Source organism: Melanerpes formicivorus, unplaced genomic scaffold (genome assembly GCF_026170545.1).
Source record: "Melanerpes formicivorus ecotype bairdi unplaced genomic scaffold, bMelFor1.0.p_v2 SCAF_14, whole genome shotgun sequence".
Classification (NCBI taxonomy): Eukaryota; Metazoa; Chordata; class Aves; order Piciformes; family Picidae; genus Melanerpes; species Melanerpes formicivorus.
The window spans coordinates 6,039,445-6,062,838 of record NW_027142366.1 but is presented as its reverse complement, the minus strand read 5'-3'; the positions used below and the strand labels follow the sequence as shown (position 1 = coordinate 6,062,838).

General features: G+C 45.3%; 2 protein-coding genes across 6 annotated transcripts in view; one reads left to right on the top strand and one right to left on the bottom strand.

The window, feature by feature from the left end:
* PRKAR1B (protein kinase cAMP-dependent type I regulatory subunit beta) overlaps positions 1-21,906 on the bottom strand; it is a 117,732-nt gene extending 95,826 nt beyond the window's left edge. The window contains exons 1-4 of one of the 5 annotated variants that reach the window (XM_068146741.1): positions 21,767-21,906; positions 19,107-19,290; positions 4,602-4,772; positions 406-497 (exon numbers count right to left, since the gene is read on the bottom strand). In XM_068146741.1, coding sequence (XP_068002842.1) covers positions 406-497; positions 4,602-4,772; positions 19,107-19,283 — 440 coding nt within the window. In that variant the 5' untranslated portion in view covers positions 19,284-19,290; positions 21,767-21,906. Of the gene's footprint in view, positions 1-405; positions 498-4,601; positions 4,773-19,106; positions 19,311-20,183; positions 20,267-20,424; positions 20,444-21,766 lie in introns of those variants that run through there. The other 4 variants (XM_068146738.1, XM_068146740.1, XM_068146739.1 and 1 more) reach the window with 4 other exon arrangements.
* Positions 21,907-22,027: 121 nt separating this feature from the next.
* Positions 22,028-23,394, top strand: part of DNAAF5 (dynein axonemal assembly factor 5) — a 29,113-nt gene continuing 27,746 nt past the window's right edge. The window contains exons 1-2 of the mRNA XM_068146731.1: positions 22,028-22,559; positions 22,973-23,157. Coding sequence (XP_068002832.1) covers positions 22,028-22,559; positions 22,973-23,157 — 717 coding nt within the window. The remainder of the gene's footprint in view (positions 22,560-22,972; positions 23,158-23,394) is intronic.

The window sequence follows — 23,394 nt, the reverse complement described above, 5'->3', positions numbered from 1 at the left end:
AGAACAAAATAATTTACCTGTAATTCTCCTTTACCTCTTTATAGACATTGTGCTTTTTCTCTCCCACGCCACCAGCACTTGACCTGTCTTCCCTGAGTTCTCAGAAGTAACTACAAATGCTTCTGAGATTACTTTAGCCAGTTCTTTAAGTAGTCTAGAATAAAGTTTACCAGGCACAGCTGATTCAAATATATCAAATATGCCTGAATACATTCTAACCTGTTGTGTCCTTTTTTAGCTTGTGATTTTACCCTCTGTCAGAACACCATAAGTGTGGGGGGGCTGAATCATGTATGACTCAAGTGCATCACTGAGAGTAGTTCTGTTCCCTGAGTTAAAACTTAATACAGTTTCTTGTCCTCAGGTCAAGCTACAGATTCCTTTAGATCATAAAGCACCTCATACCTTCGTTCATTGTCATCAAGATGAGCAAAGAGCACGTTCTTGGAGATGGCCTTTGCCAGAGCAGTCATAGTTTTATAGTCCTTTGGAATAACCTGTAAGGAAAAGAATAAAGAGTAATGACATACCTGGTTGTATTTCTTCACAGATCTTGAAATCCACAGAAAATTTCACTATTGAAGCTAATGGATGCACAATTTGATTTCAAACTCTGAGACAGGTTTAGGCTATAATATAAAGCCACTAAGAAAGCAATGAATTGCAGTTTTGATAACATCAAGGTAAGAATTTATGTTCTCAATATAAGACCCAGGATGAGTGGGGAGAAGGATATACATAAAATACTATAATTAGCAGGTACTGGCAGCTGTGTAGTCTCCTTTGAAATCTCTTGGACTGAGGAAAACATGCTTCTTATTCTTCTTCCCTCACAAACAAACTCGGAAGCAACCTACTTTCAGGAGCAGGGAATGAGTAACATTTCTTCAAGCAAGAGGTAAAACTGTGTTGATTACACTATGCTTTTCAGTACTGGTTGTGGTGTAAGGAACCAAGCTCCTGGAGGCCAGCCTGGGTCAGAATCCTGCACCTCTGTTTCATGGCACATGAGGAGGACTTGCATTTGAGAATGAAGAGGCAGTTTCATTTGTTAATTGGAGGGATGGCAAAAGTCTTGCTGTGCATTGACTTCCTCAAAATAGATGTTGAAAGTCAGGAGAATGTTTTCCTATTGGGTGAAGTGTTTTCATAATACTTTTGCAAGTTAAGCTTTTAATTTTGGTAGGCATTTTGGTGAGATGTTAGTAAAGACACTGTATCTGTTCTTGCCAAGCATCTTCTTCTGCCAGTGAGAGACTCATGAGAGATACAAGCAATTTGTAACAAGGTTAAGACTGGTACAAGATGTTCTTTGACTTTAGAGATATGACTTTGCTTTATAGTTTCATTATAACAGGACAGAATCAAACTTAGCAAAAGTTTTAAGGGTTAAATATACCTTGCTCCAATCTGAAAATCAACATCCTTTTGCCTGTTTTAATTACTGTACAAAAAAAAGGCCTGACAATGGACATTTGTCTTCCATATTTTCTTATGACAGAAGTAGTACATCTGTCTTAATTATTTTACTACATATGCCTATGTGTAGGTAGCTTCCTCATCCTGGAAAGACAGGATAATACCCACCCAACCAGAAAAAGGATGTCTCAAATGGGAAAACCAGTGTAGCATCAGTTCTCACAAGGACTCGACCTACATTTGTTTCAAGGGAAACTATTTCACTGGGAAGAGCTCAAGTTAAGCCCTGGCTTCAGACATCACTTACTGACTGCTGCAGTGATTAGACTACTCAAATTAAGCCCAGAGAAGTGTGTATGTATAAACTGCATATTTACATCAGAATGCAACATAATCTAATTTGACCTGAAGTTTAAATTCCTCAGTGTTAAGTAAAACTGAGCATTCAGGCAGCCTGCTGGCTTTTACCCTATCAAACAAATCCTGCACTGAATTGCAGTTTGGAACCTTTGCTCTACTAAGAACACCCTAGCTCTTCAGCTTAATGCTGATGAGCCAAAAGGGCAGAGAAACAAATCACAAAGACATTCAACTCCAACCTTTCTGGCTGTCTATGGAGTAGCACAGACCAGCCTTCTTCCATTTCAATCTGCAGCAATGAAAGCCACAAGGCAGAGACCAAAGTGGGTCTGTTGGGGCAGGGACATGGAAAACACAGGAGAGATTCTTTAGGTGTCACATTCAGCTGAAGTCAAGTGTCAGGAAGAGTCACTTGATCATTTCTCACATCACACTTCCAAGCAATCAGTGAATGTTGTCTTCAAACCAGTAAGTCTCTTTACAGCAAGAATCTTACTCTGTTAGTTGGTTACTACACATTATGCCAGACGTGTTGACAAATATTGCTTTCTCCAGTGTCAGGAATGAAGCAATGAAATAACCTGCTGCAGAGATCTTCCTCCAGGCTCCTCAGAATGCAGCAATGCCAGCTGCCTGCTCAAATCACAAAACTATCATCTCCTTTGATTTTCTCTCCAGTGACGTAACTCATTGCACCACCTTTAGCACTACTCATCCTATAACTCACCCCTTCAAGGGATCCCCTAAATTGGCTTATGACCCAGATGTGTTTCTATCCATCTCCTGAATTCAAGCCAGTGCTTCTTCCTGGCTACTATCTAAAACCCCATCTGCTTGCAATACTCTAACAAAACCCCTTGCCTTGTTTTTCATACTTTTAGATCAGTTTCATAATTTGTCCTTTCACTGCTTCCTTTATTTCTGTGTTCTAGAAATGTGTCACAAACATGCATCCATGGGATTTGTTTGCTGCTGACAGAAGACAAAGCAATGACACAAACCCTCCCAGTGCTAGTTCTATATTCCTTGTAGCAGCCGTAGCCTGACAAGAAACCATCCCCTAAATTATTGTTACATAAGCTCAGTCAGTTCCTAGGAAATTAAGGTTACAACAGCCTTAGTCACAGAACACACAGTGTATGATCTGTATTGCTGCTTCTGCCTCTTGTCTACCCATGCTACTGTCAGGGCTTATTGGCATCACTGTTGAAAATGGGAAACAAAGTTCACTTCAGGTTCCATTACAAACATGAAAGAATTACTCAGGGGTGTGGGAAGGAATATTTCCTTTGATTTTCAGAAGAGTCAGAGGGAGCCCACATTAGACAGAGACAGATGTGATCTCTTCGTGGATGTTTTTAAGTGGGATATTGCACACTGCACAGAAAGAAAAGGGTTTGAAAGTGGCTTTCACAGAAGTTTTTAACGTTGCAGTACATTAACAGCACTGTATTCAAGCTGTTATAATTTACTATATACTTGCAAGCACCTAACTGCCACAAGAATACTCCTCCATACTTGTCTTTAGGATGAAAAGCTCTCTTAATTCTTTGTTTCTTGGGACAGAAATCCCCAGAGCAGCCAGTGAACTTGTATCATAAGTGGGTGACAAAAGCACATCTGACTGCAAAGGCAAAAATATCCTGCCAAAAATCAGTGACTGACAAAATGTATTCCCATAAAGAAAAAGCTCTTTGGGTTACAGCTACTCCAGGCATGTACAAAAGCACATTAGTAGCATCTGTCAACCTTATGAAATACATTTTTATCCCAGCTCCCTAAACAAACATGACACATGCTATTGTAATGTCTGCCTTTTAATAACCTTTGAAAGCTTTGGCTAGGCTCCAAAAAAATGTGCAGAGTTATTAAGAGATATCAAAGATAAAACATAGCTAAGGCAGTTACAGTACAAAAAGAGAAGCCCAAATTAGTGCTCTTACTGAAGAAGTTATCTAATCTGAGACTGGCATTTCTTCAAAGACAACAGTCACATAAAATCACTCAAGGATGGTCAACAGAATTCCAAAAACCCATGGGGTTAGGTGGTACCAAATCAACATGGGAACCATGTGCCTGAATTGTCTAGGGAACCTAAATGACTCAAGTTAGAAAGTGACCTAAAAGTGTTTTGGGTTGGGGGCAGATGAAAGGCAGGAAATGCAGGAATAGAAAAGGCTGCTCCCCGAAGCTGAGGCTCTGACATAACTCAAAAGCTGCCAGAGTATGTGAATATCATAGAATTGTTAGGGTTGGAAAGGACCTCAAGATTCATCTAGTTCCAACCCCCCTGCCATGGGCAGGGACACCTCACTTTAGATCAGCTTGCTCAGAGCCACATCCAGCCTGGCCTTCAAAACCTCCAGGGATGGGGCTTCCACCACCTCTCTGGGCAGCCTGTTCCAGTGTCTCACCAGCCTCATAGGGAAGAACTTCTTCCTAACATCCAATCTGAATCTACCCATTTCTATTTTTGTTCCATTCCCCCTAGTCCTATCACTCCCTGACACCCTAAAAAGTCCCTTCCCAGCTTTCTTGTAGGCCCCCTTCAGAGACTGGAAGGCCACCTGAGAATTACCCAGCCTGTTAAAGGGGAAAGTAGATTAGGATGGGAAGAATAGGCAATGCTGAAGCAACACCAATAGGGAAAGCACTGTCAAGGAGGCAGGGAAAAAACCTTTTGAGTGTGAAGACGATAGTCAAGCCATGTATGTGCCAGCATGAGGACACCATCCCCCAGGCTGACCCATGACTCGTGAGCAAAATATGAGTCACTCAATTGTCCTGTTCATTTCAGAAGCAGAGAGATGGCAAACCATTACCTTCCTGACGTAAGAAACAGCATCTTCCTCCGTGTACACTTCTGCACTCACCCCCCCCCTCCTGCGTCGGGCTTTTACCACTGGGTTGGGAGGCGGAGGGGAGATCTCATCGTCGTGAGAATCAGACTGGGAACTGGATTTCTGCCGAGCCAGTATTTGTTTGCATTCTTCCTGCAAGGCAAAAAGCGACATGAAACATCTCTTAACCATGTAGCTAACTGGTTTCACTCTTCTTTTGCAACTCACAGCAACCCCTTCCTTTCTACACCTGGCTGAATGTCAATCCACATGTGGGCTGCTGAAAGGAAACAAAGCATTTCAGGTGAGCAGCACAAAGGGGTGACACTAATTACAATGTGTATACAGGTATCATCACTCCAGTACTTGACCTCTCCAACTCCTTATGTGTAATGGAAACCAATGTATTACAAGCTGCAGCTACATCTTTGCAGCTACTCCTGGCTGAGAATGCAAAAGAACAAGCCTCTTTCACTTCACCTCCAACATCACTGCTGTTACTTTCTCAGCGGGCTTGTACAAATCTTTGCCTCTTCTGCAGAGGGCAAACCAGAACTCACACATCAATATATTAGAAGATTTCTTCATCTTGCTCTGCTTTGCTGGCTTACTATCAGCAGGAAGAACAAAGATGCTCCCTACTCCAGAATTTCTGCCATATAGTACATTTGCAATCAATGGGACTACTGCCAAGCAAGTGAGACCCGAGCTAGGCTCCTGAGGACTGTGAAAAATGATGGCTGGCTGACCATCAGCTGGCCAATAGGTAGGTTATTCTCCAAATTTCACCCTCTTGGAGCAGAGAATAAAATATGAAGGGGAATCCCTAAAGAGATAATGACAAGAGCAGGAATCAGTATAATAAAACCTTCAAGAAAGGATGTCAGAGTTGCAAAACATAGTAAATTCATAGACTGAATTATTTGAGTTCTGAAAAATCATTACAAACAAGATTACCCACAATTATATTTTCCCAAAGCTCCATCTCCTATTCTTTAGCTTTTTGGGATTCAAGGGAAGGCACACAGGAGTTGGACTTGATGATCTTTGAGGTCTTTTCCAAACTTGGTGATACTGTGATAACTGAAAATTCCCATTGCATCATCCATGTCTATCAGCCAGAGGAATTGGGACCTATCTGCTCATTCCTAGCCCACCTTCTCACCCCTTGGTACCACCTCAGCCTGTCATCCTGCTCACAAGACACCACACTGCCTTAGTTACTTCTTCAGTGCTTTCTTAGCTGGTTCCTTCCAGTCTTCACTGATTCTGTCTAAGGCCTAGGGGAACTGGAGAAGGGATGGACCACCTGTCCTGTCCTCAACTTGTCTGATACAGAAAACTAAAGGGAATGTGTAGGAGGAACATGAGCAAGTCATCTTAGAATAATAGAATAATAACAGAATAATAAACCAGGTTGGAAGAGACCTTCAAGATCATCATGTCCAACCCATCAACCAATCCAACCCACCTAAACAACTAAACCATGGCACCAAGCACCCCATCAAGTCTCCTCCTGAACACCTCCAATGATGGTGACTCCACCATCTTGTGCATCTTGTGCAGCTGTAGTGCAATGATTTTATGTGCTGACATCTATCTTACTGCCATAGGCATAAGCCACACCTGGACAGTCTCAAAGTGGTGTTGTTGGTTGATACACCCATTGCCAGCCATCATCCCTGAATAACTCCCAGTATTTTTGGGACAATTCAGTTTGCAGGCTACCCAAGAGGAAAATGCAGTGATGTTGAGGTCATTGCACACCCCATAAAACCACCATTGCTTTGATAGGGATGCCAAAACCTGGCCTCTGTCTTACAGCTAATTTCCAATGAGACTTTCCAGCCTGAGCTCGTTGGTGGAGGAGGGAGGACTCAGGAGCACCAGTGGTAGACATGTGGTGGATTACCAACACAGCCAGTTGGTCTCATTGACAGAGGAAATGACTTAACTATAAGTCATCAGGTATGACACCAGAAAAAAGCAGTACAGAAAACTGGCACAAGTTCACCATTTCTAAGCTTGCAAGAAAAACAGATGATTAATATCTGTTTTGCCATTGATGTTTACAAATGTCTGACAAGTCCAGTCGTGCCACTTGTCTTTTCTGGTCTTATTCCAGTTTCTTTCCTCACCATCACTGACACTGCCCCTCTCATTAAGCTAAGGAGCCTTCAACACCCATCTTTGATGTATTATTGCTGCTTGAAATAAATGACTAAATTGTATTTCCCATGCTGCATAATTCAAGGTAACAAGTCACACACTCTTGTTCTGATTAAGGGGCTACTGAAATATTTAAGAGACAAGCACAGAGATAAAATGTAGAGGGCTGGCTAAAGAGCTGACTTTTCAAGGTCCTGAATTGCCTCAGAAAGTGCCAAGTTCTTTCTGAGGTCAGTATTTCTTTTCAGTTGCAGTGACAACCTAGCAGCTCCTGGGTTAGAAGACAGCAGAGCTAGGTGCTGTAACCAAAGAAATAAAGACCAGAATAAAAAATTCTTTCAGACATATTAAATCCCTCCTGAAACCTTTCCAATTTCCAATTCAAATTTCAAACAGCATGGTTATGTAAAAAAGAAACACACCACCAAAACCCACCAAGATTCAGCTAGATTTCCCCATCATGTATGAACTGCAAGTCCTATTTGAGCAGCCTCATCAGCTTCTTCCCTACCCCCTCCCTGACTCTCCCTAGCTTCTTTACCTGCAATTATTCACTTGCAGAAACACAGGTATCACATATCACCATTTAATATCTAGCCATCAAAACCAAACCCAGGTCTGAAGAATTTCAAGTAGTATCCCTGCCTATTGCAGCTTGTGTATCTCTTGGATAGTGTGAGCATATTAAATGAACACAACTTCTTCAGAAGCTGAGCTGCAAGGCAACAAAGATCTTTCTGGATGGTTAAGTAGGTGAAAGTATACTGAAAGGTAACTACAAGAAGGAGGCAGTCAGGAAGCTATTTAATGGTATGCAGCACTTAGAGAGCTTTTTTTTTTATACACAGCATATTCCCTCCTAGAGAACAGCAGCAGTTTGCCCCATCTGAATATCAAGTGCACACTTCTTCTTCAGTACACATTGCATAAAAGGCACTTCCAAGGCATTAATAAATAATCTCTCCTCTGCCCCGGCACTGACTTCTACACGAACGAAAGCTCAGCGAGATAAAATTAATATCATAAAGCATGCTCTGAAACCCAAATACCTTTTAAAGCCAAAAAAGATATTAAAGGATTATAAAAAGTGAGTTACCATATGATTCATTTTAAAAGGAAGTCTCTTCTCTACAAACTCCTTTTACATAAACAGCAGAGAGTTGCCTGGCTGGCTTCTCCATATGCCGCTGTTTGTAGTCTAGGAAGGATTTCCATTACTGAACTAGAGAGTGCCTTTTGAAAATAAAAGCATATGCTGTGTCCTGGGTTAAGCTTTCAAAAAGCCATATTCCATATATCCTGGGGTAAAACTGCACAAACACAGCAAATATGTTAAAAGGAGGAATGGAGTCTCTGAAGAATACTTCTTCGAACACTGGTCTTCAGACACAGCTTGATGTGAACGCTTGTGGAGAACTCACTTTCAAATAAACACCTCACCATCTTTTGTCGTCATGACAACAAGCAATCTCACTCTCTATTTGGATGGCACAGATAATTCACAATCATATTGCCCCATTATGTCCACCTTAAAATGAGAAAACACGTGGAAGACACAGCTGCGAACTGAGAAAGCTCCAGCCAGCATCTTGTTCTTCCCTTCGCACCAGTATCTGCACTGGCTTCAGTGGAGATGCTCCTGACTGGGAGGACATGTAGGGTCTGATCCACTTCTCCATAGTCCACTGTGATTTCGAGAGACCTTGCTCAGCTTTCACCTGCCAGCTGAAGAGAACATGAGTCTTGCACTGTGTCACAGCTACTTGGGGCTGTTTAGTCTTGAGAAGACTGAGAAGGGATCTGATCAATGTCTATAAATATCTGAGGGGTGGGTGTCAAGTGGAGGGGTCAAGATCTTTTTGGTGATGCACAGTAATAAGACAAGGAACAATGGATACAAACTTGAACACAGAAGATTTCACCTCAACATGAGGAGAAACTTCTTTACAGTGAGGGTGACTGAGCACTGGAACAGGCTGCCCAGAGAGGTTGTGGAGTCTTTCTCTGGAGGCTTTCAAAACCCACCTGGATGCATTCCTGTGTGGGCTGCCCTGAGTGATCCTGCTTTGGCAGGGGGGCTGGACTCGATGATCTCTGGAGGTCCCTTCCAACCTCTACTGTTCCACCAGTCCCACCACACACAACACAGGGAGTCTTAAACAGCAGAGCTGACCACATGCACCACTGACTGAAGCCTCCACTGTCACTGCCATAATACAACACACTAACACACTCCAAATCTACAAACCAACATTGCTGTGTGACAATAACATTCTATTTCAGGTAGACATAATCTAACCCTACTTCTATTCCAATTGTGTGGCAAAAAGCCCAGCTAAATCTGTGAACAACTGGGATTTCTGGAGCAGCTGGGTGGTGAAACTGGAATACCATTACTGACTTCAGTGACAATAAACTGGAAAGGAAAGAAAATGTACCACTGTTGCCTCAAATGAAAAGAAAAAGAGAATGCAACATACAACTGCAGTGACCCATCTGCTTTCTGAATGCCCATCTTCAGCTAAGAAATCTGTACAACAAGAGACTGAAGTACAAAACACAGGAATTTAGCAGCTGTCCTCAGTGCATGGGGTCATCACCTTTCCCCATTAATGTTTCCATGAGTCTTTAATGAGTTTAAACACTGCAAGTGAAGCAGCCACAATGCCAAGACAAGTTTTAGGTTGCCCCTTTGTTTCAGACTGCTGCTGAAGAGCACACACGCTTCTTGACCCAGAAGCTTTCTTCTCTATCAGCCAGAGCATTTCCAAACAGAAATTCACTTCCAGTAGTTCCTCTCCTGGTCTCTCCTTTCAGACTTTGCCATCACCTGGAAACTCAGCTGTTTCAGTTGAAGGAAGGACTGCCCCTAAGAAGGCTCCAAATCACTCTGATGCTTTCCAACAACATCCCAAGCAGACTTTTAAAAGCAGGTCAGCCATTCACTATCACTGCTCACTATCTCTGCCCTGCCTCACACAATTTATTCACTGCATTCAAAAGCAACAACACAAAGAATACACTAAAACACTTTTTCTCTTCTTTTTTTCCTCGAGTGCACTCATGAAGTTTTCTGACTGACAGACCTGGAATCTGCTCTCTATTCATTCACAGAAAATGAGCCAGGATAGTTCATGTGCATGTAACTAATCTCTTTTTGCACGGAGATGCTCTCAATACAGGAAGGTTTCTAACACCACCCCATCACTCCCAGAGTCTGACATGATGATGTATAGCAACCAATAAAGGCCAAAGGCAAAGCACTCTGCTTTGTTGGCAGCACAAGGCTGACTGATGCCCTCACTGAAAGCAGGAGGAATCTGGGAGGTCTTAATGGTCTTTCCAGTCTTGTCTTTGCCACAATGGACAACTCCACTATCTTTATGATCTTTCAGTCTTGTAATTGGAGACTTTTCACACAATCCCAACCGTTGTTCCCCTGCCTTCCCAATGGGAAATGCCACCTTTTCTTCTACAGCATCACTAAGAAATACCTTTGACATCCATCTCTTCTACTAATACATTTATCTACCACATAGTTGACAGCCACTTGGATTACTTCTACTGCGTCCTCGGTGGCCTCCCTGCTTCTCAGTTCATTCCCAATTTCCACTCTAGGCAAAATCCTCCTGCCAAAAATCCACCTACTCTTCTGCTGCTCTGACTGCATGCCTCGCCTTCTTGAGTCCCTTCGCTGGCGTCCTTCTACCTCCTGCAGCATGTTAACACTTCTTGTCTTCCCCTCCTGTGTCTTGCAATATCTCAATCCATCACCACCTCTTCCCTACATCCACCTCCCAGCAAAGTAAGAGAGGTTTTGTTACAAAACAGAGACCATATTCTTGATACTTACAACCTTATATAATCAAAGGGAACCATAGCAGCCAACACTTCTGGTTTTCAAAACCCAGACACATAACAATGCATGCATGTGTACCCTGCAAAAGAAGAAGCATGCCCACAGAAAAGCTCCACTTCTACCACATAAATACAATCCAAACTAAAATGCTTACAGCATGCCATATTTTTCAGCAACAACCAGAACACCTAAGTCACTCTGAAGTTTTAAATCACTGGACATGTAATGCCAAAGCTGCTTATTTATTGCTTATTTCAGCCTTCTAACACAGCAGACCTTTAAATCCTAGAGAAATGCCAGCCAATCTCAGTGCAGCTTAGATAGGAGAGGCAGAACTGGACCACCAGAGCACAGGCAGAGATAGGTGTTAATTGAGGTTATCAACAGAGAGGGAATCATAAATGCTGGTATGCCATTTTGCTCCATAAAATACTTCCTTTGTGTCAGCCCATTTAACATTTAGAAGCATACTGATGTCCTTAGATCAAATGTGCTGCTGACAGCAAGGATGGTTATTAAAAAGCCTCTGTTCCCTCAGTCCTTTCAGAAATTGTCTCTAAAACATCTCCACATTTTCTGCTCCTCAATGAACTGCTCCTCAATTTATTCTCTCTTCTAAGAAGTTATCTGATGTTAATATAAATATCAAAGTATTTGTGCTGCCCACCTCAAATGCACGCTCAAGTTTTTCTCTCTCTTTTATCCTCCTCCTTTCCACATGCAATTGATTTTTCAAACCCTAAACAACTTCTGTGTGCTAAGAATGCCTTTACTGGCACAGGGGTATGAAGGCTAGACTGCATGTTTGGGCAAGAATCCATGTGCATCCCTTAACCCTTTAGTGCTCCCAACTCATGAAGTATTTTTTTTTTCTTCACAGTTTGCCAATAAACATGAGATAAAATAATTATAGATGCTTTCTCATTTCCAGTTTCCCACAGGTCACTTTCTCTGTTCCCTAACATCTTGCCCAGGGATGATGGAGCTGGCAGGCTGAGCTTCCAGGAGCTGCAGATCCTCAACAGCTTGAGATTACAAAGCTGCCAGGGTACAGCTCCAATACTGGCTGCCAAGCAGGCAACCACAGAGGCAGAGACCTCAGCAGAGCACACCAAAAAGCAATTAATTCTCCTGCCTATGGCATTTCAAAATCTAAGGTCCTTTTCTTAATTGAAACAAAGTCAAATCTCAAATAACCTTAAACCTGCTGTGAAAACTGCAGTTCTGCACTCAGTCTTACTGATGTGCAGTCAGACAGTCTCAAACCCATCCTATGTGCCTAATCAAAGGCAATTCACAGAGCACTAAGAGATGCTTTAAAATAAGGACTCATCTTTTTCTGCATTTAGGATAACACTAATGAGGGACTACTTGAAAACCAACTGAAAACCAAGAGCAAACCCCAATGCCTCCTCATACTGGGAATGTGGTTTGCTCTGCATCATTTTTACAGACCTCCTTGCTACCATTCCTATTCAGCATGTCCTTCAGTTTAAAATAATTACTGGGGGAAGAGAGGAAAAAAAATACTTAGCTACCTCTGCTCCTCAAGTCACCTCCAACAACTGAAAGAGAATAAAAGGAAATAATTTTGAAGGTAATTTAATGCCTTTCAAAAAAGCTCCTGCCTTGCCTTGGCCAAGCAATCATCTGTAATGGAAAGGGTCGGCAGCTGTCAGAGCACCTTGCCCAATGCTCTGATGACTGCAAAACACAGAGAATGAGGAGGAATTGCAGAAGTACAGCCTCAAAGTGCTCACGTTCCTGAGCATGGAGTTTTTACCTTGTCAGAGGTGAGTTGCTCTGCAGTCTGACCAGCCTCTCTAAAGATTAGTGAAGGATTTGGTGGGCTCAGACAAGCAGGGAAGCAGGTACTCGGCCAGCTCAGCAGCCGTGGACTCCGGTGCTGGCAGGATTTAGCTTGGGCCAACACTTTTTCCAAACATTAAGCAGTAAAATAAAGCTTGAGGATCCCTGCATCTGTCAGGGAGCTTATAAAAGGCTGCAGTCAACTGGGAGCAAACATGGGTGTGTACCTGTTCCTAGTTGCAAGGGGCCATTAGCCTCAAAAGTGTTCCCACAGTCTCTTGTAACCAAGCGAAATCTGTCACCAGACAGTGCCTGGCCCAGCACCATTTTTAACTTCACAAGACTGTGGCATGGTATTTCATTCATGTGCTTAAAGCCCACTATGAACCTGTTTCTTTAAAACCACTTAGATGCTTAAAGATTAACATGGATTAAGTACCCTGATGAATTTAAAACATGATAGGTTGAGATGTGAAAGGATGACATCCAGACAGACTTCCCCTCCTCATTCCATCACTGTGCTCCCTTTTTTGTTAACTTTTGACTTTGAGACCAAGAGAACAAGTCACACTTGTAGACACACAGAGTAAACAGAGAGCTTAGTGATGCTCTAACATGTTCTGCACAAATTTGTAAGAGCATGGCTTCACTTATGGGCATTTTCTTTTCTTAGGTAAAGCCTTCTTTTCTCTTCCCACTCTTATCCCCTTCATCCTCCTTCTTTCCCTAAACCGCCTGTGTTTAGGAAAGCTCACCTAAAGAGTCTTAAAAATTCACACAGCCTCTCCTTTATCTGTTCAAAAAACAAATTGTCACCTCTCATAACACTGCCTGTGGCTGACTACAGCAATCACAGAGGTCTGACTAGAGCTGATTTTTATCCAGCTCTCTCTGGTCCTGATATCTGAGGAGTGGCAGGAGCAGAGGCTGCCCAAGCCTACTCAGAACCACAGTCACACAGCAAGGGCACCAGTGCTCCCACCACTGCCTTGCTATCAGCATCTCAGGTAGCTCAGGTATGTTCCCACATGTTTTAGCAACATTTCTGACCACAGAGCAAACACCACCCAACTGTTTTGAAAGCTTTGAAAGATACAGAACTATTTGTATTCGTCTTTATAAAACTGCTTAGTTATGGCATTTTTTGGGATAGTTTTTCCTCTGCAGGACTTTCCTTCCAATCCATAAACCCTCCCCATCTTATCTAAGTTCTAACTGTGCTTATAAGAATGAATTTCAATGTTTTGGCCAGGGTCTGTCAGAAATTATTGATTGAGAGATTTCTTGTTGTGACAACATGTAAACACTGGGGAGAGACTGTTGTGGAAGAAAAGCCTGACACTCAAATAACTTTGATCCTGAAACTCTTTACGATAAATAAACACAATGGCTTTGACTCCCAGTGAACGAATTTGTAGTTTACTAAACAGCTTCTTTGCAGTGCTAGGTACAGCAAAGCTGTCACGCAAATGCCTTTACTTTTGTGGGCAGGTCTGTGTGCAGTACTGGCTAATACCACCAGGTGGAGCTAGGCAGATAATCGCATTTCGCTTTGCTGGAGTCCAGGTTTCTCTACGACTCTGTCTCCAGACGGTACCTAAAGACATGCAGCATCACCTTGGGCTCATAAAAACAGTGGCAATCCGCAGCAATGCAAGACGGCAAGTTCAGCATGTGCAAGGTCAACAGAAGGATCCAGGAGAGAGAGATCAGGTCCAGAAGGTTACAGCAAAGGCCACCTGGCTCAGCCTGCAAAGCTGCTGCTCTGACATACACTGCCTGCAAAATGGCTTCAGCAAAGTACTTGGTAGCACCTAAACATATCCTGCTGCTTCTCCTTCTCTTGTGCCTTTATCTCCATTTGTTCTACTATTTATGGCTTGTTGGGTTTTTTTCTGAACAGTCTGAGCAGTCTAGCTTAGCCTAGCAAGGCAACTCCACCTTTGATCACGTAATCATGGCAGTAAACAGCCTGACACTAATGAAAGCTTTTCAGCCTCAGTGTAGCTGAAGATACAAGGCTTTGCCTGTAACTTTTGAGTAATTACCACTTTTACATTATGTAAGAAACTGAGATAAAAGACAGGCTCCCTGGTTTTTTTTCCTGTTATGCCTTTTTTAGTCCTCAGGTAAACAGGATCTAATTACAGCTGCTGAAATAATGCCACAGTGTCTTCACCTAAATCTATTCCCCCCCTCTAAAAAAGCCAATTACTGCCCCTAAGGGAAAGGTTTTTCCTCACCTCATCCACCAACAAGAAGTTCTGTACAGTCACAGGGAAATGTAAAACAAATTATTCAAATGAAAACATTACACAGTTGGGGTTGGTTTGTTTTTTCCTTCTTTTAATCTCAGGTATCTGAACTGTTTTCAGCTCTGTCTGTGCTTGGTGGAATGTTACAGATTTTCACAAAGGAACAGTTCAGGTGATCAGAGCAGATGTCATCTTGAAGCTTGTAGGTCACATCACATGAAAACTGACTTGTGAACTTCACAACACAGAAATTTAGGCTGATTCCCAGCAATTACTGGCATCTTAAGACAAGCAAGTCCTGCCAGTAAAGAGAAAAATACTTATTAAAGCTCTTCTATTTTCAGAGTTATGGCTTTTTAATATTGTACAAATAAGCTTGAAACTTACAAAAGCATCTGGCATTTCTTCCTAACCTTGAGACTTCTCCATCTGACTGCAGAATCAAACATCACACCTCAATCTCTAGCACTTTATTTGTAAGTATTTCTTCATGTTATCACTTTACAGCCCTCTCAAGCCCTGTGAGGAGAAACTGAGGGAGCTGGGGTTGCTTAGCCTGGAGAGGAGGAGACTCAGGGGTGACCTTATTGCTCTCTACAACTACCTGAAGGGAGGTTGTAGACAGGCAGATGTTGATCTCTTCTCCCAGGCAGCCAGCACCAGGACAAGAGGACACAGTCTCAGGCTGTGCCAGGGGAGGTTTAGGTTGGATGTTAGGAAGAAGTTCTATACAGAGAGAGTGATTGCCCATTGGAATGGGCTGCCCGGAGAGGTGGTGGAGTCACCATCATTGGAGGTGTTTAGGAGGAGACTTGATGGGGTGCTTGGTGCCATGGTTTAGCTGTTTAGGTGGGTTGGATTGGTTGATGGGTTGGACACGATGATCTTGAAGGTCTCCTCCAACCTGGTTGTTCATTATTATTATTATTATTATTATTATTATTATTATTATTATTATTATTATTATTATTGCCCAGCCAGGGACCTGAACACTAGCCCAAGACAGTCCACATCCCTCAACCATTAGCTCATTCTCTCACCTTGTTCTGAGCTGCTTGTACTGATTCCTGCCAAAACAAACCTGCTCCTAGATGTGTTAGAGCAGGTCAAGGGCTAGTCCCTGAAACTTTTTCATTCAGCAGTACACATGTAGGCTGAAGGCCATGCAGCTGATGCCATCAGAGGTTAAGCTGAAAAGCATTTATGAGAGAGTAAGGTTAGACTGGATCTTAGGAAGAAGTTCTTCTGTACAAGGGTGGTGGTACTCTGGAATAGATTGACCAGGGAGGTTGTGGATGCCTCCTCCCTGAGGGTGTTTAAGGCCAGGCTGGCTGGTCTAGTTGAGGGGCATCCCTGCCCTTGGTGGGGAAGTTGGAGTAGATCATCTCTGAGATCACTTCCAACTTGAGCCATTCTGTGATTCTATAATTTGATCTTGCATATGATAATAAATCTTGGTTTTCTGAGATGATTTTAGGAGATTTATTGAAGAATTAGCAAAAATTAAATAAGGGTTGGGTTTCTTTGGTATTCACATCTAAGACAGCTCCAGTACATTGATCTGCTGGAGAGGGTCCAGTGGAGGGCTACAAGGATGATTATGGGACTGGACCACTGCCTGATGAGGAGAGGCTGAGGGACCTGGGGCTTTTTAGTCTGGAAAAGAGAAGACTTAGAGGGGATTTAATAAATGTTTATAGTTACCATCATTGGAGGTGTTTAAGAAGAGACTAGATGAGGCACTTGGTGCCATGGTTTAGTTGGTTACGTGGTGTTGGGTGATGGGTTGGACTTGATGATCTCGAAGGTCTTTTCCAACCTGGTTAATTCTATTCTATTCTATTCTATTCTATTCTATTCTATTCTATTCTATTCTATTCCATTCCATTCCATTCCATTCCATTCCATTCCATTCCATTCCATTCCATTCCATTCCATAAACATCTGAGGGTTGGGTGTCAGGAGGAAGGGGACAGGCTCTTCTCACTTGCTCCCTTTGATAGGATAAGGAGCAATGCATGCAAACTGCAGCACAGGAGGTTCCACCTCAACACAAGGAGGAACTTCTTTACTGTAAGGGTCACAGAGCACTGGAACAGGCTCCCCAGAGAGGTTGTGGAGTCTCCTTCTTTGGAGACTTTCAAGGCCCATCTGGATGCATTCCTGTGTGACCTGAGCTAGATTGTATGGTGCTGTTCTAGCAGGGGGGTTGGACTTGACGATCTCTTTGGGTCCCTTCCAACCCCTGACATCCTGCAATCCTGTGATGTGGATACAGCTCTACATGTTTTCCATAAGCTGCTTTTTTAAACCACTCAAAAAACATTCCACACTTCATCTCTAAACTGCCCACATGGCTTTCTGACAGATAAACTGTTATTCTACTGCTCTCTTCAGCGGAACGTGTGGTCTATTTTAATGAGCTTGGGAAAAAGAACCCCAAAATACCACACCTAGGTGGAAAGCTGCAGGACTTTGTTTAGAAGATCGTGCTTAAACCCAACGATTTTCTCTCCTCTGCACAGCACCAAAATTAAAGGAGCTAAGACCAAATGTGCCCTATCAGTGTGCTGCTCAGTCATGCACCAAAACCTGAGAGGTAATTGCTAAATTCCCAGTTCCCAACTGGGATTCGTCAAAGTACCTACGTGTGACACATGTCCTCTAGAAAGGAAGAGGTTGCCCAGGGAGGGGGTGGAAGCCTCATCCCTGGAGGTCTTTAAGGCCAGGCTGGATGTGGCTCTGAGCAAGCTGATCTAGTGTGAGGTGTCCCTGCCCATGGCAGGGGGGTTGGAACTAGATGATCCTTGAGGTCCCTTCCAGCCCTAACAATTCTATGAGTCTAAAAACAGCACAGAACTTATTCAAGTATTTCTCTGTATTTGCATGCCTTCCTTCAACTCTAATTATGCAAGAGACCCAGCCAAAATGCTATCCTACAGCAGAAAATCACTGTGCAAGACTAGATGAGGCACTTGGTGCCGTGGTTTAGTTGATAAGATGGTGTCAGGTGGTAGGTTGGACTTGATGAGCTTGAAGGTCTTTTCCAACCTGGTTAATCTGTGATTTCAAGACAGTCCTCAGAAATGGTTGGGCAAGCGAGTTAAACTGCTGTAGGAACAAGAATTGCAGTGCTGGAAAGCTCATGAAGCACCCTAAAGCCTTTAGGCTCAGCCTTTTTTCTTTCTCCTTCCAAAATGGTGTTTATCCTTCTTTCCAGGAAGTCCAGAATTGCACACATTAAGGTAGACAACAATTCATAGCACAAGATAGTAAATACACCAGATTTGACAGTCCTGAAATGGGTCTTGGCTCTCAGAAGAACATGTAGAACCAAGAGGTTTTTATACATACATATACATAATAAGCATTAAAAATCATCTTGCACTTCCTAACCCTCCCTGCTGCTCTAACCCTCCCTGCTGCTCCAGGTATTCTTACTCAGCTTAGCAAAAAATGTATCTGAAAAGCAGACAATGAGATGTATAAGATGCTTATATCACCTGGAATGTATCAGCTCCATGTATTATTCACTAGTTATTGTTGTTCTTCCTCTGTCCTTACAAAATTCTGCCTCTAGAAGGAAAAAGCTACATAAAACTCAGATCTTGAAGCCTACTTTAAACATTTCCTTCATAAAAAAAATAATCTTCTCTAAGTATATGAATTAAAATGTCTGGGAGACAAGGGCTTGTATAACAAACCTCTTTCAGTCCTGTGCCCCCATTTATTTCTGGAGGAATCCCATCCCCAAAGCAAAGCTGTGCTCACACCACATGCTCTTCCTGCAAAACACACCCAGAGGCTTTACTAAGAATTTGTCTGGGAATGTTTTAGTTTCCCCCCTCTACGCTGCTTTTGAAGGCAGTCCCAGCACATGGGGGTCTCCCTGAATGCATTCCTTGTTGGAGGATTCTGGGATGAGCAACACAGAGAGGTGAGAGCAGTACAATGAAATGGCAAATTCCTCAATGATTTTCAGAACTTGCTGGTTCCACAATTTTGTTCAGTTGTAGGGGAAAGGAGAACCACATCACCTGATGCTGCAATAAACAGGGGCCATCATTTTTCGCTCTCACAGGCAGGTTCTTCCCCCAGAGGAAAGCTGAGGACACCATGTATCTCAACACAAAGTACACTCCTAATTCTTTGGGTCATGTTTAACAAGTCCAGTTTGATGAGGAACTATCATCACGCTGTTATGCACACAAAAAAAGTCTACACAATAACCATTATTTTAGCAGGTATCAGCAAATAAAGGATTGGGTTTTTTTTTCTTCTAGCAGCCTGGATTTTAACAACAGCCTGATGATTTAATGTGTCAAAAGAAATGTACCCAAACACATGGAACTTCTTACAAATGGGAAACTGTTAAGCCACCTGAAAGCCACTGACCTTTTCTAATTTTTCAAAGTGTTCTCTGAGGAACTTCATGGGTCGGTCTGGCTTTGCTATGCACAGGTTCACAATGCATTCTTTCAGTATCTGTTGGATGTTGTGCTTCTGAACATAGAGTTCGCATCCCTTCAGGCTCTCGTCTTCTTCCACATTGCAGGAAGAAGCAGCAGCCATCTTCAGGCTTGTAAACAGAAAACAGACCTAGGTAAGAAAATGGTGCAAGACGGGGATAAGAGACAGCTCCCAAATCCATTGTCAGAGAGATCAGACGGAGCAAGGCGCTGAGACGTTTTAACATTGCCTGCTGCCTATTCAAGAGCTTTACACTCTGAATATTTTAATGTTCTAGGGTCGTACATGGAAAGGCTGAACTGTGTCATCTTTGTACGAGCAACATACCAGTAAATACAAACCCAGCATTTTAACTCCAGGACGGCAGTCAGCCTTTGGGAGTAACGGTGCAATTAATCATGTCAGTTTCAAAGACAGCTATTAAATGACGGCGTAAAGCCTCCCTTTTCTATTTCCTCGGGGACTCCCTGCCCATCACCAGAAACCCAGCTTCCCGCAACAGAAGGATTTGTGCTGACTTTTAACATCACCCCCTTTCACAGCGAACGACCCTTCCCGGCCCCGGGGGAGACCGAGAGGAGAGGGCAGAGCCACCCAAAGGGAAGTTTGGCAACTGGGAGGAAAACAACCCCAAACGCCGCTGTATTTCCCCCAGCGAGCATCCGGCCGCTCCAGCACACACCGAAAACCGCGAGGGCAGCTCTCACGCCGGCCTCCCTGCCCGGGAGGCGCTGGCACCCCGGGGGCGGCAGAGGCCGAGCGGCCCCGGCGCTGAGCGGGTCCCGGGACAGACCCTGGGAGGCTGGGGAGCACCGAGGACACGGCCCCCGGCCCGGCGGGGCGGCCCCCGGCCACCGAGGCAGCGCATTCCCCGGGCCCCGGCCGGCGGATGGGCCCTTTCCTGTCCCCCCCGCTCCCGGCTGGGCTCGGCCAGCGCTGCTGGGCAGCGCAGGGGACAGCGCAGGAGGCAGCGCGGGGCTGCCGGGGAGGGCCGGTAAATACCTGGGTGGCTGCGGCGGATGAACAGCGGCAGCTCCTCTCTCCTTCCCCGGCGGTGGAGGCAGAGGAAGGGGCTCCCCTGCCGGAAGCCGCAGCGCAGCCGCCGCCGCTTCCTCCCCTCGCTGCCGCCTGCCCGGGGCCGCGGGGCGCCGCGGGGACCCTCCTCCCGCACCCCGCCGCTCCCGCACAAAGGCTCCGGCCCCGCCGCCGCTCGCCCGCAGGAAGTCCCGGCGCCGTCACTCACCGGCGGGCGCGGCCTTACCGCCGCCTCCGCGGGAGAGGCAGCGCGGGCGCGACCCGCACCGCACGGCACAGAAAAGCACGGCCACTTTCCTCCACGCCGTCATGCTGGGGACCGTCTGTCCACAAAGGACAGGCTGGCCTTGAAGGACAGGCCTGGACACAAAGGATGGGCTGGCCACGAAGGACAGTAGTCTGACCACGAAAGATGGGCATGTCCATGAAAGGTGGCCTGGCCATGACATACAGTAGCCTGTCACAAAGGATGTGCTGGCCATGAACGATGGCCTGTCAAGGATGGGAATAGGCATGGGCATGAAGGACAAAAGCCTGGCCACAAAGGACAATCTGGCCATGAACGTGGCCTGACCATGAAGGGCGACAGCCTGGTCATGAAGGGCAGGCTGGCCGCAAAGGATGGGTTGCTGAGTTGTGGCAAGAGCATGGCCAACGCCAGCACCCTCTCTGGTACATGAGCCACCAGGCCTGTTACACCCCACATCTCTGACAGGACTGGGAAGGGCAGCTCACCAGCTCAGTTGCTTAAGCACTCAAAGCCACTGCATCCACAATCGGCTCTGTGCAAGGCCCATGAGGAGTGGTCACAGCTGGGATTTGGCCACAGCCCAGCACTGTTGCTGGGCCAGGCGCCAGCAGGCACTGTCAGGAATACTCCAACGTATGTTAACAGTTCCTCTGTTCCCAGGGAACTCACAGCCAGGGCTCCTACAGAATAAAGGATGAATAAGGATCCCAAAGGTTCAGAGTCGAGCTAGGAGCAGCACAAGAATAAACTCCTTGCTGGTAAATACAAGGCTATTTAAAAAGGATCACTTGAACTAGCTCTGTGTTTTATTGCTCTTTAAATTAGGTATTATTAGTGCAGAATAAAGATGCTGACAACCCTTTTGGTTTGATGCGTTGACTGCAGCCACCAGAATAGCACACAGAATGTTTTATTGTGTAAAGCACACATAAACACAATATGAACGTAATGTAACTACAACATGAACATAATGTATGCACACATTAACTGTAACATGAATGAAACATAAAAACCATACAATGCTGCTACTGAAACCGGCCGCTGACTGTCACTGCTGTATAGATTCCTCTAGAGAAAAAAACACAGGGGGAAAGTGATGCAAACGACGTGACATGCCGAAGTTCGCAGCAGGTGAGCTGCGCTCAAGTGGTCCGGTTCGGCGGCTCCGGCTGCGACGCTCCGGCTGCCCCCTTAGCCCCTCCACCACCCACGGCCACCCGCGGGTTTCTCTCAGGTTTCAATCTCTTCTTTCCCGCCTGCTACGAATAGCGGGTCCCTCTCCTGCTGATCGCTATTGTACCTGCTGAAACTACCACCCTGCCTCCTCGGTGCTCTGCTGTGAGGCCCGGGATTTCCCTTCAGTGCGGAGAACGCCGCGAAAGCGGAGCTGTCGCCTCCCGCGCTGTCACTGCCCGCCACAGACAGCACACGTCCAGCTCGCGTAAAGCGCTCCGCTGCCGCCGTAAAGCGCTCACCTGCCGTCGTAAAGCGCCCGGCCGCCATCGTAAACGCCGCGCGCGTCCTTAGCAACACTGCTGCACTTCCGTGGCGACAGCGGAGTATGGCGGCGCCCGGTGCGGTCGAGCTGGCGCAGGCCTTGAACCGGCCCCTGAGCTGCCTGCAGGAGTCCGATTGCAGCCGGACGGCACGGCTGCGAGCGCTGGAGGCTATCCGGGCCGAGGTGCAGGAGAGGCCTTTCTCGGACGCCGTGGTGCAGGAGGTTTTCGGGACGCAGCTGGTGCGGCCGCTGGCACGCTGCCTGGTTGGGGACACGGCAGAGCGGTGCCGGGAGCTCGCTCTCCAACTCCTTTGCCATGGGCTTAGCCACGGAGACCGGCCCGGCGAGGCGCTGCCCGTCCTTCTGCCGGCTCTGGTTCAGCGCCTCTGCCCACCGCAGGGTTTTGAGCCCAGCGAGGAGCTGCGCCTCGGCCTCGTCCAGCTCCTGAGCCTCCTGCTGAAGCGCTGCGGGGTCGCCATGGTCCCCTACCTCACCGAGGTTATCCGCATCCTCCAGGCCACCCTCCTCGACCACTATGCCGAGGTCAGGCGCGAAAGTTGCCGGTGCGCCATGGCCTGCGCCCAGGCCATGCCAGGTGGGGCCCAGGGATGTGCGAAGGAGGGGAGCATTGTACTGATGTGAGCCTGCTCTCCTTGAGGGGACAGGGTTTGAGGTAGGGACTGATAGGAAGTTACAGGGATGCAACCAGGAGAGAGAAAGAGTTGAGAAGCTGCACACACCTTCAGAGGTTCCCTTTCCACGTGAGATCCTCAGGATCTGTTGGAGAACTGTAACACAGATGAGCCATTGCATGTAGGGAGGAGAATGTTAGGGGAGTGTGTGTGACCTAGTGTTCAGCTCTAATATGAAGACAAATCTGCATGCTACTTAAATGCAGTGAGGTTAATCAGGCTGCTGTTGATAGTGTTGCAGAAATCATGTTGCTCAAGACCTGTCACCTACATACAGAAGGGCTCGTCTGACATTTCTGTCTTTCTGCCCTAACAGAGCACTTCCATATGCAGTCAGAATCTCTGATAAAACCTCTGATGCAAACAATTTCACACCAGCACTACAGAGTTCGTGTTGATGTAATTCAAGCTACTGGAATAGTGATACAGTTTGGAAATGGAAAGTCTGTGGATGATGTTCTGTCCCATCTGGCCCAGAGATTATTTGATGAGATTCCTAAGGTGTGCCTTCTTTCCTTCCACCCTCCCTTCTGCCCTCCCTTCCTTCCTTTTTTTTTTTTTAACCTAGACATATTTGAAGTCTGTTTCAGGTGGGGTTTTTGGTGCTCCTCTCTCACCTACTTGCCACCCCTCAGTTTTCACTTTTCATTCATTCATTTAAGATACATTGATAAATCACATTCATATTTGTCAGACCTAAGGTATTCAAAAAAAAGGTTGTTGACCTGTTCTGCTGCT